The sequence below is a fragment of the Penaeus chinensis genome, chromosome 9 (genome assembly GCF_019202785.1).
Source record: "Penaeus chinensis breed Huanghai No. 1 chromosome 9, ASM1920278v2, whole genome shotgun sequence".
In the NCBI taxonomy this organism is placed as follows: domain Eukaryota; kingdom Metazoa; phylum Arthropoda; class Malacostraca; order Decapoda; family Penaeidae; genus Penaeus; species Penaeus chinensis.
The window spans coordinates 35,585,536-35,603,229 of record NC_061827.1 but is presented as its reverse complement, the minus strand read 5'-3'; the positions used below and the strand labels follow the sequence as shown (position 1 = coordinate 35,603,229).

General features: G+C 39.9%; 1 protein-coding gene across 1 annotated transcript in view; it reads left to right on the top strand.

The window, feature by feature from the left end:
• LOC125029021 (serine/threonine-protein kinase NLK2-like) overlaps positions 1–14,280 on the top strand; it is a 187,230-nt gene extending 172,950 nt beyond the window's left edge. The window contains exons 5-10 of the mRNA XM_047618738.1: positions 3,076–3,161; positions 4,514–4,723; positions 4,833–5,021; positions 5,355–5,531; positions 5,799–5,917; positions 9,241–14,280. Of these exons, the coding sequence (XP_047474694.1) occupies positions 3,076–3,161; positions 4,514–4,723; positions 4,833–5,021; positions 5,355–5,531; positions 5,799–5,917; positions 9,241–9,295 (836 nt within the window). The 3' untranslated portion in view covers positions 9,296–14,280. The remainder of the gene's footprint in view (positions 1–3,075; positions 3,162–4,513; positions 4,724–4,832; positions 5,022–5,354; positions 5,532–5,798; positions 5,918–9,240) is intronic.
• Positions 14,281–17,694: the final 3,414 nt, after the last annotated feature.

Genomic DNA, 17,694 nt, shown 5'->3' with positions numbered 1-17,694 from the left:
GAGGTTCGAGGTTCGAGGTTCGAGGTTGGAGGTTCGAGGTTCGAGGTTCGAGGTTCGAGGTTCGAGGTTCGAGGTTCGAGGTTCGAGGTTCGAGGTTCGAGGTTGGAGGTTCGAGGTTCGAGGTTCGAGGTTCGAGGTTCGAGGTTCGAGGTTCGAGGTTCGAGGTTGGAGGTTCGAGGTTCGAGGTTCGAGGTTCGAGGTTCGAGGTTCGAGGTTGGAGGTTCGAGGTTCGAGGTTCGAGGTTCGAGGTTCGAGGTTCGAGGTTCGAGGTTCGAGGTTCGAGGTTCGAGGTTCGAGGTTCGAGGTTCGAGGTTCGAGGTTCGAGGTTCGAGGTTCGAGGTTCGAGGTTCGAGGTTCGAGGTTCGAGGTTCGAGGTTCGAGGTTCGAGGTTCGAGGTTCGAGGTTCGAGGTTCGAGGTTCGAGGTTCGAGGTTCGAGGTTCGAGGTTCGAGGTTCGAGGTTCGAGGTTCGAGGTTGGAGGTTCGAGGTTCGAGGTTCGAGGTTCGAGGTTCGAGGTTCGAGGTTCGAGGTTCGAGGTTGGAGGTTGGAGGTTCGAGGTTGGAGGTTCGAGGTTGGAGGTTCGAGGTTCGAGGTTCGAGGTTGGAGGTTGGAGGTTGGAGGTTGGAGGGAAATGGGAGGTTGGAGGTTGGAGGTGGAGGTTGGAGGTAGAGGTGGAGGTTGGAGGTAGAGGTGGAGGTGGAGGTGGAGGTTGGAGGTGGAGGTTGGAGTGGAGGTTGGAGGTGGAGGTTGGAGGTGGAGGTTGGAGGTGGAGGTTGGAGGTGGAGTTAGAGGTGGAGGTTAGAGGTGGAGGTTGGAGGTGAGGTTGGAGGTGGAGTTGGAGGTGGAGGTTGGAGGTGGAGGTTGGGAGTGGTGGAAGGGAGGTGGAGGTTGGAGTGGAGGTTGGAGTGGAGGTTGGAGTGGAGGTTGGAGGTGGAGGTTGGAGTGGAGTTGGAGGTGGAGGTTGGAGGTGGAGGTTGGAGGTGGAGGTTGGAGGTGGAGGTTGGAGGTGGAGGTTAGAGGTGGAGGTTAGAGGTGGAGGTTAGAGGTGGAGGTTGGAGGTGGAGGTTGGAGGTGGTGGTTGGAGGTGGAGGTTGGAGGTGGTGGAAGGGGAGGTGGAGGTTGGAGGTGGAGGTTGGAGGTGGAGGTTGGAGGTGGAGGTTGGAGGTGGAGGTTGGAGGTGGAGGTTGGAGGTGGAGGTTGGAGGTGGAGGTGGGGATGAAGATGAATATGGAAATGGAGAGGAACAGAGGGAGGGAGAAAAAAGGAAGAAAGGAGAAATGAAGAGAAAGAGAAAGAAGGATAGAACGAATTAGAAGAAAATGGAAGATAAAGAAGAAGAGGAAAAGAGGGAAAAGGAAAAAAGGGATTGAGAAAAAGAGGAGAAAAAGAGGAGAAAAAGAAAGGAGAGAGAGAGAGAGAGAGAGAGAGAGAGAGAGAGAGAGAGAGAGAGAGAGAGAGAGAGAGAGAGAGAGAGAGAGAGAGAGAGAGAGAGAGAGAGAGTCGTTCTCCCGCGGGAAGACAGCGAAGTGATTGGTCGGCGGCGAAGGCGGCGAAGCTGTTGCCAGGGTGCGGAGGCAGAACTATGGCGCCCGCACCCGAGGGCAAACATTGATCTGTGCGTTTGTACTTAACGCTCAGGTGAGGCCACAGTGTCTCCCCCGCGTTCACGGAATCGCAGGTGATAGAGCTCGTGGGCGGGCCGGGACGTGGAGGGAAGGAAGGAAAGGAGGAATGAATGAAGGAATCAATGAAGGAAGGAAGGAAACGAGGAAAGAAGCGAGGGAGGGTAGGAGTAATCAATGAAAGAAGGGGTTGGGGAAGGAAGGAAGGAAGGAAGGAAGGAAGGAAGGAAGGAAGGAAGGAAGGAAGGAAGGAAGGAAGAAGAAAGAAAGAAAGAAAGAAAGAAAGAAAGAAAGAAAGAAAGAAAGAAAGAAAGAAAGAAAGAAAGAAAGAAAGAAAGAAAGAAAGAAAGAAAGAAAGAAAGAAAGAAAGAAAGAAAGAAAGAAAGAAAGAAAGAAAGAAAGAAAGAGAGAGAGAGAGAAAAAGAAAGAAAGAAAGAAAGAAGGAAGGGAGAAAGAAAAATGAAAGAAAAATGAAAGAAAATGAAAGAAAATGAAAGAAAATGAAAGAAAATGTAAGAAGAGGAGGAAAGGACGAAGGCGTGTCTATCATTCCAGAGACCCGGAAAGGACGACCTCCTTCACTGATTCACTCTTGAACCCTCATGAACGCGCGATGGTTACTTGCTGTCGCAGATGCTCCGCAAACTCTAAGGAGAGCAGGGCGAGGAGGCGGCGCGTCGGGAGAGGAGTCTGCCCAGCGAGTTGCATCCCTCAGCCTCCCGTGTCCTCCGCGCGGGGGAGCCCTCGTCCTCGCCCTTCCCTCGAAGTCCTCCGGTTGCGGAAGTGTGCGAGGGCGTGCGGGAAGCGGACTGCCGGAATTCTCCAAGGGAGGGGCAAGCGACGCTGTTTGGACCTTCCGCGGGTCGCACGCTTGTTGCTAACATGTTGGAAGGGGGGGGGGGTGTAATTGTCGACCAGGAGAGAGGGGTTGGGGAAAAGGGAGGTTATAGAGGGAAGGGAAGAAGGGGACAGGAGGGGGTAGGGGAAAGGGGAGGAGGAACAGATAGGGGAGAGAGGGAGGAAACGGGAAGGGAGAGATGGGGAGAAAGAAGGGAAGGCAGGGCGAGGATGCAGCGGCGGTGATGGCCAACTTTGGCCTCCCCCCCACCCCCCACTCCCCACCTTTCTGATGCGTTTTATCCACGGCTTGTTTTATTGTTGTGATGGTCTCTCTCTCTCTCTCTCTCTCTCTCTCTCTCTCTCTCTCTCTCTCTCTCTCTCACTGTGTGTGTGTGTGTGTGTCTGTGTGTCTGTGTGTCTGTGTGTCTGTGTCTGTGTCTGTGTCTGTGTCTGTGTCTGTTTCTGTGTCTGCATCTGTGTCCATGTCCCCGTCAGTATCTGTCTGTCTTTCTTTCTGTCTCAGTGCGTGGCGTACTTTATTTAATGAAATCAATTTTGTGCATCCATTTCTTAGCTCCATTTCTATCACCTAAGCCGTGTTCCGCCACTTGCAGGTCTGAAGTACCTCCACTCCGCGAGGATTATCCACCGAGACATCAAGCCCGGCAACCTCCTCGTCAATTCCAACTGCGTTTTAAAGGTGAGGCGGGAAGAGGGGAGGCGATGGCGCGTGTGCCGCCCCTCTCTCTCTCTCTCTCTCTCTCTCTCTCTCTCTCTCTCTCTCTCTCTCTCTCTCTCTCTCTCTCTCTCTCTCTCTCTCTCTCTCTCTCTCTCTCCTTCTCTCTCTCTCTCCTTCTCTCTCTCTCTTTCTCTCTCTCCTTCTCTCTCTCTCTCTCTCCTTCTCTCTCTCTCTCTCTCTCTCCTTCTCTCAATCTCTCTCTCCTTCTCTCTCTCTCTCTCTCTCCATCTCTCTCTCTCTCTCCTTTTCTCTCTCTCCCTCTCTCTCTCTCTCTCTCTCTCTCTCTCTCTCTCTCTCTCTCTCTCTCTCTCTCTCTCTCTCTCTCTCTCTCTTTCTCTTTCTCTTTCTCTTTCTCTTTCTCTCTCTCTCTCTCTCTCTCTCTCTCTCTCTCTCTCTCTCTCTCTCTCTCTCTCTCTCACTCTCTCACTCTCTCTCTCTCTCTCTCTCTCTCTCTCTCTCTCTCTCTCTCTCTCTGCTTTCTCTTTCTCTCTCTCTCTCTCTCCTTCTCTCCCTCTCTCTCCTTCTCCCCCCCCCCCCTCTCTCTCTCTCTCTCTCTCTCTCTCTCTCTCTCTCTCTCTCTCTCTCTCTCTCTCTCTCTCTCTCTCTCTCTCTCTCTCTCTCTCTCTCTCCCCTTTTCTCTCTCTCCTTTTCTCTCTCTCCTTTTCTCTCTCTCTCTCTCTCTCTCTCTCTCTCTCTCTCTCTCTCTCTCTCTCTCTCTCTCTCTCTCTCTCTCTCTCTCTCTCTCTCTCTCTCCTTTTCTCTCTCTCTCTCTCTCTCTCCTTTTCTCTCTCTCCCTCTCTCTCCTTTTCTCTCTCTCCTTTTCTCTCTCTCTCTCTCTCTCTCCTTTTCTCTCTCTCTCTCTCTCTCTCTCTCTCTCTCTCTCTCTCTCTCTCTCTCTCTCTCTCTCTCTCTCTCTCTCTCTCTCTCTCTCTCTCTCTCTCTCTCTCTCTCTCTCTTTCTCTCTCTCTCTCTCCCCTTCTCTCCCCCCCCCCTCTCTCTCTATATAAATATATATATATATAAATATATATAAATATGAAAATATGTATGTAATCAACCTGTAAGTGAGCATATTTTTTGCTTTTATGAGTTAATTGAAGATAATATGCATTTTTTTGTGCATATACTGACTGACTGACTAAAGGTATACTGAGAATGAACATGTTAGAATTTAAGTTTTCATCTACTGACCTATATAAATTTACAGCTATAAGATAGAATAACCTCTCTTTATATTAAAAGATTGAATAACTACTCTTGATATAACTGAATCCTGCATACATCCCAGAACTGATGACATGAATCTTTTCCAGATCTGTGATTTTGGTCTGGCCCGTGTTGAAGAACCTGATGAAAATAAGCACATGACACAGGAGGTAGTCACACAGTACTACAGAGCCCCAGAGTTGCTGATGGGGGCCCGCCATTACACCCAAGCAGTAGATGTGTGGTCTGTTGGCTGCATTTTTGGCGAGCTTTTGGGGCGTCGTATTCTCTTCCAAGCCCAGAGTCCTGTACAGCAGGTAAATTCCATAGGGTTTTAATAAATATTAGTGGTATTTCGGACTTTTGAAAGAGATTCAGTGTAATAATGGATAAGGAATTGGTGTTAATCAACCTCTTTTTTTCCAGCTTGAGCGAATAACAGATCTATTGGGAACACCAAACCTAGAAGACATGAGATACGCTTGTGAAGGGGCTGTGACCCACATGCTACGCCGACCCTCAAAGCCACCCGCCCTCCCAGCCCTCTACACCCTCTCTTCCCACGCAACCCACGAGGCCGTCCACTTACTCACACAGATGCTTGCCTTTGACCCGGTAATTTTCATGGGGTTGTTCAGTGAAGTAGTCAGAAATCTTTAATTAATTGGAGCATTGATCATTTTCTGTTGCAGATAGTTTGCTTTTGTGATTTTCTTATTGTATGGTGTGAATTTGCTTACTGATTAGTTTTGATGGCAAAATGCAAAGAAAAGTGAATTGTTTTTGGGTGTTCTTCATTATCATTGTATAAAAAAATGTAGGGTTATTTCGACAAAGGATCTTGCCAATATTTTCTTTTGAAATAAATTATCAAAAAAATGATAATGAATATTTGATATTTGTAATTTTATGTGGATTTATTTAACAATGGCTTCATCTGTTTTGCAGGATAAACGATTGAGTGTGACTGAAGCTCTTGCACACCCTTACCTAGATGAAGGTCGACTACGGTATCATTCTTGCATGTGTACTTGCTGTGCTTCCACAAACTGTGGGGGCCGACAGTATACACATGACTTTGAACCAACAGCACCACATGCATTTGATGATACTTGGGAAAATGAGGTTGGTGTTAGAGCTTTATATTGTGAGATGATTTCTCCAGAGAAAGAAATCTTTAGAAATCATGATCAGTTCCTTGACTCTGAAGGGACTATATTATTACATAGTAAATTATTGACTATTGAAGATTATTTATAATTGGTAGCTGTTTTGCATCCAAAATTTGATCACAAATATTACAAAAATAGATGCAAAAAGTACAGTGAAACCAAAATTGCTAAAATTGGAAATCACGAGAACTGCTTTACTAATAGTGTCCCTCTGTTGCAGCTACACTCCATGTCACAGGTGAAGGATCGGTTGCACAAGTTCATCCTGAGCCACCTGGCGCGCGACCGTGTACCTCTATGTATCAACCCCATGTCTGCTGCTTACAAGAGCTTTGCCAGGTTAGCTTGAGCTTGTCTCTCATTATGAGATATATATTTAGGACACTTCCCTCTGAGTAGATTTTCTCTTAGGCATGAGCTCCATGAACTCAAAAAGTAGTTTGAGACTTCAGTTGCATTCATTCTTTCCTGTAGTAGAATTGCCTGTCTCAGCTAGATGCTGTGTATCTATCAAGTTTTGTATGTGTAAAGTCTTCAGGTATAGGGTTAACTCTTGGCAGTGGTTTAGTCTTGTAGAAGTTTATAAAGGTTGCATGTGGAGTTACTGACGGAAAAGAAAAAAGAGAAATTAATATGGTGATGATAGAGGAGAATGTTTTTTCTAGGTATAGATGATTTTTAAAATTCTTTTATTGTTAAGATAATTGATATTCTTTGAACAGTTGATGTTTGTAAGGAGGGAATTATAGGGAGTAGATGCAAAGAAAAGATGTTAGAAGCAAAGCAGCCTAACGTAAGGATGACATAGAAGATGGTTGCTCTGTTATACTTACTGTGGTACCCCCCCCCAAAAAAAAAAAAAAAATAACAACAAGAAAAGAAAAGAAAAGAAAAAAACTTGTAATACCACAGTAAATATCTTGTGGAAAAAAAATGTCTCATTCTTATTAATTATTTACATATGTATGTCTGTATGTGTGTGTGTGCACACTTGCTTATTATGCACTTAGTCTGGAGTCATAGGCACACATACAACACAAATCCCACACAGGCTCACATGCACTCACGCACTTATGCTTTCTTTTTGAATATTGTTAATAGGAAGTGAGAATCACACATTACTTCACACTCACAAATTTATGCATGATGACTGGGACAACTGCGCATTGATTTATTGATTTCTTTTATTGATTTCATGAATTTGATTACTGGTTGGTTGATTGATTTATTGATTTATTAATTGACAGGTTGATTTGATTGACTGACTGACTGACTGACTGACTGACTTATCAATAGAGGGATTTGTTTGATTGACTGATATTGATTTAGTAGGTTTATTGATAGATCAGGTGAATGACTGATAAATGAATTGGTTGATGGTTAATATGGGATTAATTCATGGACTGACTGACAGATGGTGGATATCTGAAGAGCAGACACAAAGAAATCTACAAAATAAATTGATTAGACATCACACACAAAAGAAATCCATAATTTTTCTGTTATTATCGAAAAGAGTAATAAATGTTTGAAGAAGGAAGTATAATGTGATTTTATTTTAAGATTACTGTAATTATATTTTGAATTTCCAAACTCCGAGTGCCGGGAATATTGTTTCACATTGTTTTATTATTTTTTTACATGGGCTGATTATGCTGTAAAGGTATATAAAAAATGAAGGAAAAAATACTGCAAAATGAAAATTTGAGTTACTTTCATTTTTTCATTGTCAAAGATGTTTGTGTGGACTTAATTTTAATGACTGATTTCTTTGTTTAGTTTATTTGAAGAAAATAAATTAGTTGGTGTTAATCACCTCTGTGCATATATATTTGTATGACATATGATGAGAGTTATTATTATTAATATTTTTTTATTTTATTTATTTATTTTTTTCTAAAAAAAATAAAAAAAAGAAAAGCAGATATTGTCCATCACTGCATATATATATATTAGTGGGAAAAAATGATGAAGATGTGCATGTTGGATATATTTTGCTTTAAGCGTATGAAGATATGCTCATCCAAAGGTGTTTTCAGCCCAACTGCCTAAGAATGCGTTTAGTAAATGGTTTGTTAATTTGGATTTTCATCTATAACTCCAGCACTGATATGTTCACATTAATGCACTAAAACCATGATGTAGAGTGCATTAATATGAATCTAGTGATGCTTATGTTGTAGATGAAAGTTTAGATTTAACAAAACATTGAACTGATGCATTGGTAGGCAATGGGTCTGAGAACATCTTTAGATGTACATACCCTCATATTATCAATAAATTATCAATACATTTTTTTTCATTCTTTTTGTCAGGGGTGTAAAAACATTTTTCTTGCATTATTTCAAAATCTAAGAATATTCTTATTTGATGAGATTATATATCTTTCTGGAAAGTGAAGAGGAAATTCAATATATTGTAGCTAAAACAAATGAAAAAAAATAGGGCAAATGTATGTAATGTTTCCCATATTATTTCAAGAGAAGTGAGGAACTCTTGTTCTAATTTAGAATAAGGTTATATGCATAAATAATTTTTTCTTGTTTGCAATTCCTTAAACTTTATCAGAATGAAATATAAATCGGTAGACTAACTTGTTTTGAAGTAGTAATTGTGCAACTGTTTTGCTCATTGGCCAATTTTCAGTATTCTGAATGATCATTCTGTAGTATATACCATGGTCATCTTGCATTAACTCAGCCCATTACACTTCAAAAGTTGATTATTATAATTTCCTCTTGTGGTTATATCACCAAATGATATTTGATGTGTTGAATCGTCTAACTTTTTTTCTTGTAATATATGGACTAACAATCTGTATGAAAATTATTCCTTTTTTTATCTTCTTGAACTTAAGAATACACTAACTCAAAATTGATCACAATATCAGTTACATTTGACATTATGTTAATGATAAGGATAACAATTGAACAGTGATTGCTTGCATTGCTACCAGTGGGATTTCTGATTTCCCAGTGTTTCTATCCTCTAGTCATAATTCATGTTTTGTAAAGGAAATCTGTTTTTACCAAGTAGCAGACTTTTCTCTGGAAACCTAGTGCTCTTCACGTCATCCTTGAATGATGGGTATTTTTTATATGTAACATCTTGTCATATGTAAATAAAAGTATGCAAATGATTGCTTGTTTAATTACATCACTAGAGTGAAACACAGCTCCATGGAGAATCATTGATTTAGGTTCAAGTAAATTTGTTTATGGGTTGATTGGTTGGGCCATTTGTATGTGGTTGATTAAGAACTGATTACATAATAAGGAGCCAGGCTTTCCTTTCTGTAATTTGCTCATTTGCAGTTTCTTGTAGTAAAACTTTTGAGATAATTGTACTTTCCACTTTCTTTACTTCTGCTGTATATACTTGATTTTTTATTTTATATAGTCTAAACTGCATGCGAGAAGGAATAGAAGTTACTGACAGAATTTATTTTAAGGAATGCCAGGTGATACATATTCAACAATAATTAAATTGTTTTCTAATTTCCCTTGTGAATGTGATTTGTCCTGGTATACTCTTGATTTTTAAAGTGAAAGTTGCTGAAAATAGTAGTATGAAAAGAAAAATAATGTAAACTATGATGTAATATTCAATATCATTTCATAAAAATGGTCAGATTATTAAGATGTTTTTATTTTATCTTTCAGCTCGACAGTTGCTCATCCTTCAGAGCTCCCGCCTTCCCCACACCAGTGGGATTGACAGGACGCCAAACACTAGCGTCAAAGAACTTAGTGCCCCTAAACATGCCTGTGAAAGAGCATACAGAGACGCAGGTTGTGTGAATCTAAGTACACTTGTGTGAAAGTGAGAGAGAGAGAGCTCAAGATTCATAAACTATTGGGACTGGTCCATAGTAAGGTGGTAAAGTCTGATTCCTTGCATTTGACCTGAAATTATTTCAAGTATGCTGACAATCGTAAATCAGAGTGTAGGCATTTACCATTGCAATTGGATATCAACACATGGTCCAAGTCTTTACAATTTGTAGGATGGGATCATTCTTTATTTTTTCTTTTTTTAATCATTGATTTAAAACTTTCATATCATACATTCACCTTTTTCCATAGAATCTGATTTCATGAAAGGGCTCACTAGCAAAAAAAAAATAAAAAATAAAAAAATAAAAAAAAGAGAGGGAAAGATAAGAAAAATGACGAGGTCAGTGAATTGACTGTTTAAAGGCGATTGTAAGTTTAAAGTACGACTGACTCTGTGAAGATGTACCCAGGATTATGAGAGTATATTGCAGAAGCAGTGAAATAATGATAAGTCTCAATGAATTGATATACATGACTGTTGAACAGAAAGAGAAAAGAAAAAGAAAAAAAGGCTCACATGAGAAATGTTTGAGGCTTCATGTGCCAGTTCCTTAGTCAGACAAATCACTGCCATGTACACTAAGGGTAATGTGTGTGTGTGATATGGCCTCGTCCCCCTACCATATGCATGTATTGACTGCTGGGTACTAGAGTGGAAGCATCCCCCTGTGTTGTGGATGATGAGCAAGTGACAAGGACGAAGATTTTCCCAAAGGTCTTATCGATTGAGAAATGATCCAGCATAACTTGGACACCCTCGACGCTCAACGCACCATGATCTCTTTTTTGCCCGGGCTCCTTATTGTGAGGCTGCTGCTGACATGTGGAAGGTAGCTGAAGCCTACAAGGTTGACGATTATATGTGAAGATTCTGCTTAATGTGATCAATACGGAATTACCCTCACCTGAAAGATGATGAAAAAGAAAGAAAAAAAAAATTGTACCCATAAGTATAGTATAATATCAATCTGGATGACTATGAATATCTTCTTGATTAATTTTGTTTTATGAAATGATTTCAGTTTACAGTAAAAAAAAAAAAAAAAAGAAATAAATTAGTAGTGTTATGTAAGAGGGGTTGGATTTGTGATAACATTAGTGCAGACTTTTTGTATATTCAGATAATGTCTTGTCAGATGGTCTCTTGTAGTACCAGGGTTTCATTTCTATGCATCACTTATTAGCCAGAAGAAAAGAAAAATTCTGTATTGAAGAGATTTCTTTATATCATAGGAAAAATTTTTTCTAAAAATTTTAAATGTAGGGCAGTCTTTTGCCTCTCTTCTCTGGCTCTTAATTAATGCTTAGGAATCTGGCTCAGACTCTCAACCCTTGCTCTCAGGAATTACAGTGTACACAAGTGCTTTTAGTTTTGCCTTGTTTTACAATCATCAGCCAATGCATTTTTATTTTGATCAGTTTTATTTATACTTTTTTTTTCCTTTTCTTAGATAAATTTAGCTGGTGATTTGAACTGTTAACTATGTTTGATGTGGATGAAAAGTATTCCTTTCTGTCCTCAGTGTTTTAACATTTTTAAAAATATATCCCTTTTGTTAAAGGATTTTTGAAGTTTCACCATTTTAAAAAATGGTGCATGTCAAGACTTCAAGTGAATTTTATGTGCAATGTAATTTAAATTTGGTATTAAGATATTCAGGAAAGAAATTATTATTATTATTTTTTACTTGAATTTTTTTTGGTGTGAATCAGGAAGATCACTGTAACACCACCAGGCCAGGATTTAGGAAGACTGTGATAATTCTGGAAATAATTGTGAGAAGGTACAGCGAGATGGTTCTTCAAGCTGTCTGCTCAACGACTCATGCACTGCGAGTAGAAGCTGTATAAGGGTAATCACTTCTAAAGGTGCTCACACTTTTATAGAATTGCAGCTCTCGATTGGTCTTTTACCTAAACTATGTCAGAGGTTGGAACAAGATGACAAGACTGCACACGGTCAACAGAGAAACTGTTTCCTAGAGTGCCGTGGGAAGCATTACTTTTTTTTTATTGTGTATGTGTGATCATGGTGTTCTTCTCTGTAGTCCAGCTTGATTATTCCAATATGAGGGAAGTATTTAGACTTACATGGTAATGTGTATACATATAGATTGTGAAAAACAAAAGAATAACTGACAAAAAAAGTATCCTGTATGTTGTATGGTTTTCTAGTAGTTACAGTTCACTCAGCTTAGAAAAAAAACGAGGACTGAGAGAAAGAGTGAAAGAAAGAAAAGAAAAAGGGGATTGCTTCATTTCCCTTTCCTAATTTGTGGGAAAAAAAAGAGGAAAATATGGATAGCAATTTTCTCTTTTATGATGAATTTAAAAAGAACTTGAAAAGAAATGAAAATATTAGAAAGAACGAGAGAGAGAAAAAGAAAGGAAAACAAAACACAAGAAACAGAACAAGGATGTTGAGTTTAGCCATGATATACACTGACTACCTCACATGATTTTCATTGTTGCAGCTGGTTCTATCATGCTGCTTATTGTATTTTTGTTTGTTGATATTTGTAGTGTGTACAACCTACAAGCTCAAGCAAGGTATATGATCAGTCCAGAAGTTTTTTGATATGCTCCATTACCCTTATGGTGTCTTGTTTTGTAATATATACTTTTTTTCATAAAACTGAGTGAACATTATTCATTATTGTTAACATGATTACAGTTATGATTTTCTTAATTTATAACTTTTCTCTATTTATTTATCCATGTTAGCTTCTTTTTTCCATGTTGTTGATATCATGATTTAGGATCATTTCTTGTTAACAATCACACTATAAGCAACCTCCTTTCACACTAGGGTATATTAGGGAAATAATGCTCAAAAAGAATTTGTAATATATTCATCCATTTTTATATATTTATTGTTTTTATCTTGTGAATTTTTTTTCTTTTTAAAATGAAACAAAGAGTGAGGTTTGTCTTTAAAAAAAAGTATTATGTTACTCATGGAAATATAATGGCACTGTCTTGATGCCATTTGTAATATACTTTGTGTTGGATGCCACACACTGTTGAATTTGTTTATTGTAACAAAAAGGTTATGTTATGTGGTAAAGTGCTCCTTTTTTACTTATTTGATTTCCTTTTACACTTTTCATTTACTGTTTACACTTTTCATTTACGGTTTACCAAATGAAAAGGCCACGAAAACAGTATTCCACCTGTAATAAGTATGGATAAGCAAAGGTGTGATGTAACTGTGTGAATAAAGAGTGGAAACGTCTCAAGCCAAGTTAACACTAATTGTGGGTGCCATCACTACTCAGACTACAGGAGCATATTGATGGCCAGAAGCTTCAGACAATGTGATCCCATTTGCTATTATTACATGTATAATATTAATTTTACCTGTGGAGATGCTGCTCCCACTATTATTATTTTTTTTGTATGGTTTTCCTTCTGATTCTAGTTCATATTGTTATGATTATTGGACAACTTTGCTTAAATCTTAGTCTGATTATTACGATTGTCATTGTCATAACTAACTTCCTCCCTCCCTCCCCCCCCTCCCCTCCCTTTGACAATTTTTACCCTTTGGTTGATGGTTTCACATTACAACTGAAGTGTCCAGAAAGATCTCCAAGTCACTCCCCATCCTTGAGTGGCTGCATGCATGTGCTTCCTAAGGATGGGGATGCAACAAATACGTGTAGATATTACTTGTACAGCATTGTAGTATGGGAGTGAGTGCAGTGTGAGGATTGTTGCATAAATCAAGTTGTGAAAGACCTTGAATGGCAAGGATGCAGCTCGAATTTTGGTCGACTGTATATATATTTTTTTTTTTCTTTTTGTAGTGAGTTGTGAATGTAACAGTTATTGTGCCTGCCATTCAATCTTCCTGATTATGTATATTAAATTATGATTTACTAGGATAAGTTTTTTTATTATTATTATTATTTTTTTTTTTTCCAATCTGTAAATGTAGTGAAATTTTGTAAAATGCAGTTGCAGACTAATTCAAGAATCAGTTTAAGGAGAACATATTTTTAAACATCCATTTTTATGCCCGTTTTATTTTAAAAAATGAAAATGCATGATTATTTATAGGAGTCCTCATGGATGATGTATAGGTTGCATCTTCAGCTATGAAATATTGGCAACTGAAATGTGTATAAGAGTATGAGCAATTTTTGTACGTTTTTACCGAGATGTTGAGGTCAGGTGTTTTCTTATGGGTCAGGTATGATCCATCTCTTAATGTTTTTTACCCGACAGTGCGGGTATTTGTGTGTTTTGCATGAAGACTGTTCCACTGTTTTCTCATAACTGTGGCAAGATCAGATTTGGATGGTGTAGATGTTAGTATAAATGGTATTGTTACTGTGTATCACAGCACCTACCAAGAAGATAAGCAGTAGGATCAAGAGGACCTACTCCAGTGTGAGTTGATCCTTGTGAAGTATTTCAGTAGGCGGTCTTGCCACATTATAACTGTATTAATAGTAACAGTCTCCCATCTTAGAGCTCCTACTAATAAGGCACAGAACAGTGTGACGAATTTAGGCTGAGTTCCTAGAAGACACCTCATCAGTAGCGAGGAAGTGCTACCTCTCATATTACTAGCCAACACTTTGAACCATCATTCAACAACCACAAACAAACCTGCTTTATTACTTTGCTCGAAGTGGCGTTTCAGAATTACTTCCTAAGATTTAGCTGCTATACGGGACCGACACTCACTGTTAATATGTTGCAATATTACTGAAAGGCAAGAATGTTCATTGCCTTAAAAAATGTCTCGCCGAGCATTTGTCAACGGAACATTGTCATAACTGCCCACATTTTGGTGTATTCTTTTAAGCATTATGCCCTACGTGGTCATACGTGATAATAAAATAATTTTTGTACTTGCATTGTGTTTTGCTATCACAAAAAACCCTTATAAGATACCAACATCCCAAGAATCTGGATACAACAAAGAGGTTACAATTTAACATTTTCACACTTTATTGGAGAGTAATGATGAAACAGTTTGCATGGAAGAAGAAACGAAAAAATTACAACTGAAGATCATTTATCATAAGAAATTAATTTTGTTATACCTCTGAAATGTAATAAGAATACAGTAGTCAGTGTAAAACAAATTCATCTTTTGTACAAGATAACCCTGCCACCAACCCCATGCCTGATGTAGTCGTGGAGTGGCTCAGGAGATGGAGACTAAGGCCCAATGTTGGGGGCCACAGGCGTCAGCTCAAATGATGAAAGGCAGGCTTTGGGTCAGTTTCGAATGGCTTCTAAAAGTTATGGGTTTGATATTCCCCTGTTTAATTATCTAGGCCTTTCACCTCATGGGGACCCTGAGGGGCAAACTACTTCTCTTCCCCACATATTGGAGGCTTACCTTGGCCAGTAAGGATTATATTGTCTTATTAGTGGCATTGAAGATTCTTTTATCAACTATCCCCACTGATTTGTTTGGTTCCCCGCCCTCTAGCTCTCATTTGATCACAACTCTGAACACTGCTACTACAACCCCACCCAACACCCTCTACAGTCTTCAACATTTTCAACCCCCTCCTCCCATATTACTAATATTCATCCTTTATTGTCCACCGCCAAGTAATATTACATCACTCCACACCACCCTCTTCATCACGCCCTCGTACTTCAACTACTTCCATCTCTACAAGTATTATGAATACTCTTTTTAGTCCAGCTAAGCGGGATCGATTTTTGTGATTCCCCTACAGACCCCTACACTGACAATACCCTCCTTTTCCAACAATGTTTCCAAAAACAAATAATCAGTTTCCTTCCACAGCCATTCCACTCCGATCGTTCCTGCCATGTCAGTTATATCTGAGTCTCAAGCTGACCTCACTGGCAAACCTATTCTTGCCCAGCCTCCCTCCTCCCTGATACTTGTAATGGAATCGCCTGATTGACGAATCTACGACACGGATTGATCAGACTGAAAACGACCTTCCTGCCTGTCACGTAGACCATGATGCAGTATCAATACAGTGCTACACTATTCCGCCCCAGAGGCCGAAGAAAGTCATACTTCAATATTGCAAAGAGTACATTTCGTAGACAAGACCTCCCACATAGTTCATATTGGAGAGTCTTTCCCTGTGTATCAACCTCACTCCTGTCAGGGTTAGAAATGTTGGCGTTTTGGCCACCCTACCACGCTCCTTCGCTCTGCAGCCCTCTGCCCTCTGTGTGCCCAACCTAACCAGATCGTCCAGACTGCTCTACGCGTCAATTGTGGTGGCTTCCGTAATGTAATTTGTAGAGGCTGCCATACGGACGAGTTCGAATCTGAGGAAGTAGTCCTCAGATTCAAACATGACTTTGAATCTGAAGCCAGACAGGAAGCACATCGACGAGGGTTTCTCTTACTACCTACTCCAGTACTATCCTTCGCTCTACCTCTCCATTCTCCCCACGACGTTTCCATGTCTCTCCCAGTATCTCGTCCTCCTACTTACGCTTCCACTTCTACTCCATCCCTCTCTTAATTAAATTATTTTGCTATTCTAAATCTAGACCCTCCAATATCTACTTCCCCGGTACCTAGCCCCCCCCCCCCCTCCTCGCACCAGACAATCTAACCCAGAGACTCAAACTCATTTACTCCAGGGGCCCACCTTAGTATATAGTGTACGGGCCAGGTAATCATGAGTCGACGAAACGGCCATATATGGTTGACGTAAAAACGAAGGAGGCAATTTCATTCATCACAAAAACACAATAATAAAAACGAAGGAGGCAATTTCATTCATCACAAAAACACAATAATAAAAACAAACTAAGTGTAACTGATAATCTTAAAAAGACGAAGGAATGGCTTAATTAGTAATGTATAACTACCGACTGTAAGACTGAAATAGCAAATGTGCCGCGTGTTTGACACCACCTGATCTAATCGTTCCACCCCATTTACCGCATCTCCTACATCTACTTCTTCTCTTCCCCTCATACGTCTGTCCCAGAAACTCGAGGACATTCAGAACTGTCTAATCATGCCCCAAGATAACATGCATATACCTCATCCATCTCCCATTCTCTGTTCTCCCACTCCCTCTACACTCAAAATGACTGCCGATCTTCATCCTTCTCCTACTCATGTTCCCCCTACACCCCTTTCTCCCAGCACATCCTATCCCCCTGCTTCATCTGCATGTGACATGTGACACGCATTTGTCACAACACTACCCTTCTCTGGATCCTCACTCTCCTGACATTTTTCCCGAAACTACCCTTTGACTTAGTCGACCATAACCCCCCTTAATCCTTTTGCTAATTCCTACCTTACCCCAAGGACGCCCTTGTAGAACCCCACATTTTTTTAATTTGGCAACTTTGATTTATATTGTTAATCCCTACATTAACCCATTTACTCAACCTCTCTACCCACTTCACATATAATCATCAACGTACTCCCCGCTTTACCCTCTTCACTAATACACCTTTCTATAGTGTTATGTGACTTTAGATATCAAGCACATTTATTTTGCTTTGTAACCATTAACCATTCCTCTGTTCCTCAGACGTCTGTCCCCTCCTCTCCCTCATAAGAGCTTTGTCTTTCAGACCTCCCCAACAAACGCCCTTTCAGGAACTCTTGATGATATTCAAAACTTTACAATCATAACCTGTCTCTCTCATCCATCCTCCCAATTTCTAATTTCCTCTACACTCAAAGTGACTGCCATTCTCCTCCTCCTGTTACCATTAGAGGAAAGAGAGGGAGGGAGAGAAAAACTTGATAAGAGAAAGAAGAAAAACAAAAAAAAAAAAGAAGAGAAATAAGAAAATAAAAGAAAAAAAGAGAAAAGGGAAAACGAAGAGAAAAAAAGGAAACTGAGACAGAGAGAGAGGAAAGAGAGAGACGGAGAAAAGGAGAAAAGGAGAAAAGGAGAAAAGGAGAAAAGGAGAGATAATGAGAGAGAATGAGAGAAAAAGAGAAAGAAGGAGAGATAGAAAGAAAGAAAAGGAAAGGAAGATAGAGAAAACAGAAAGAGATAGAAAGAGAGAAAAACAGGAAAAAAAGAGCAAAGAGAGAAAACAGAACGAAAAAAATAAACAGAAATAACAAAGAGAACAAGAAAAAAACAAACAGAAAAAGAAAGAAAAAACGAAGAGAAAAAAACAGAAAAAAGAGGGAAAGAAACACAGAGAAAGAGAGAGAGAAAAAGAAACACAGAGAAAGAGAGAGAGAGAGAGAGAAAGAAACACACACACACACACACAGAGAGAGAGAGAGAGAGAGAGAGAGAGAGAGAGAGAGAGAGAGAGAGAGAGAGAGAGAGAGAG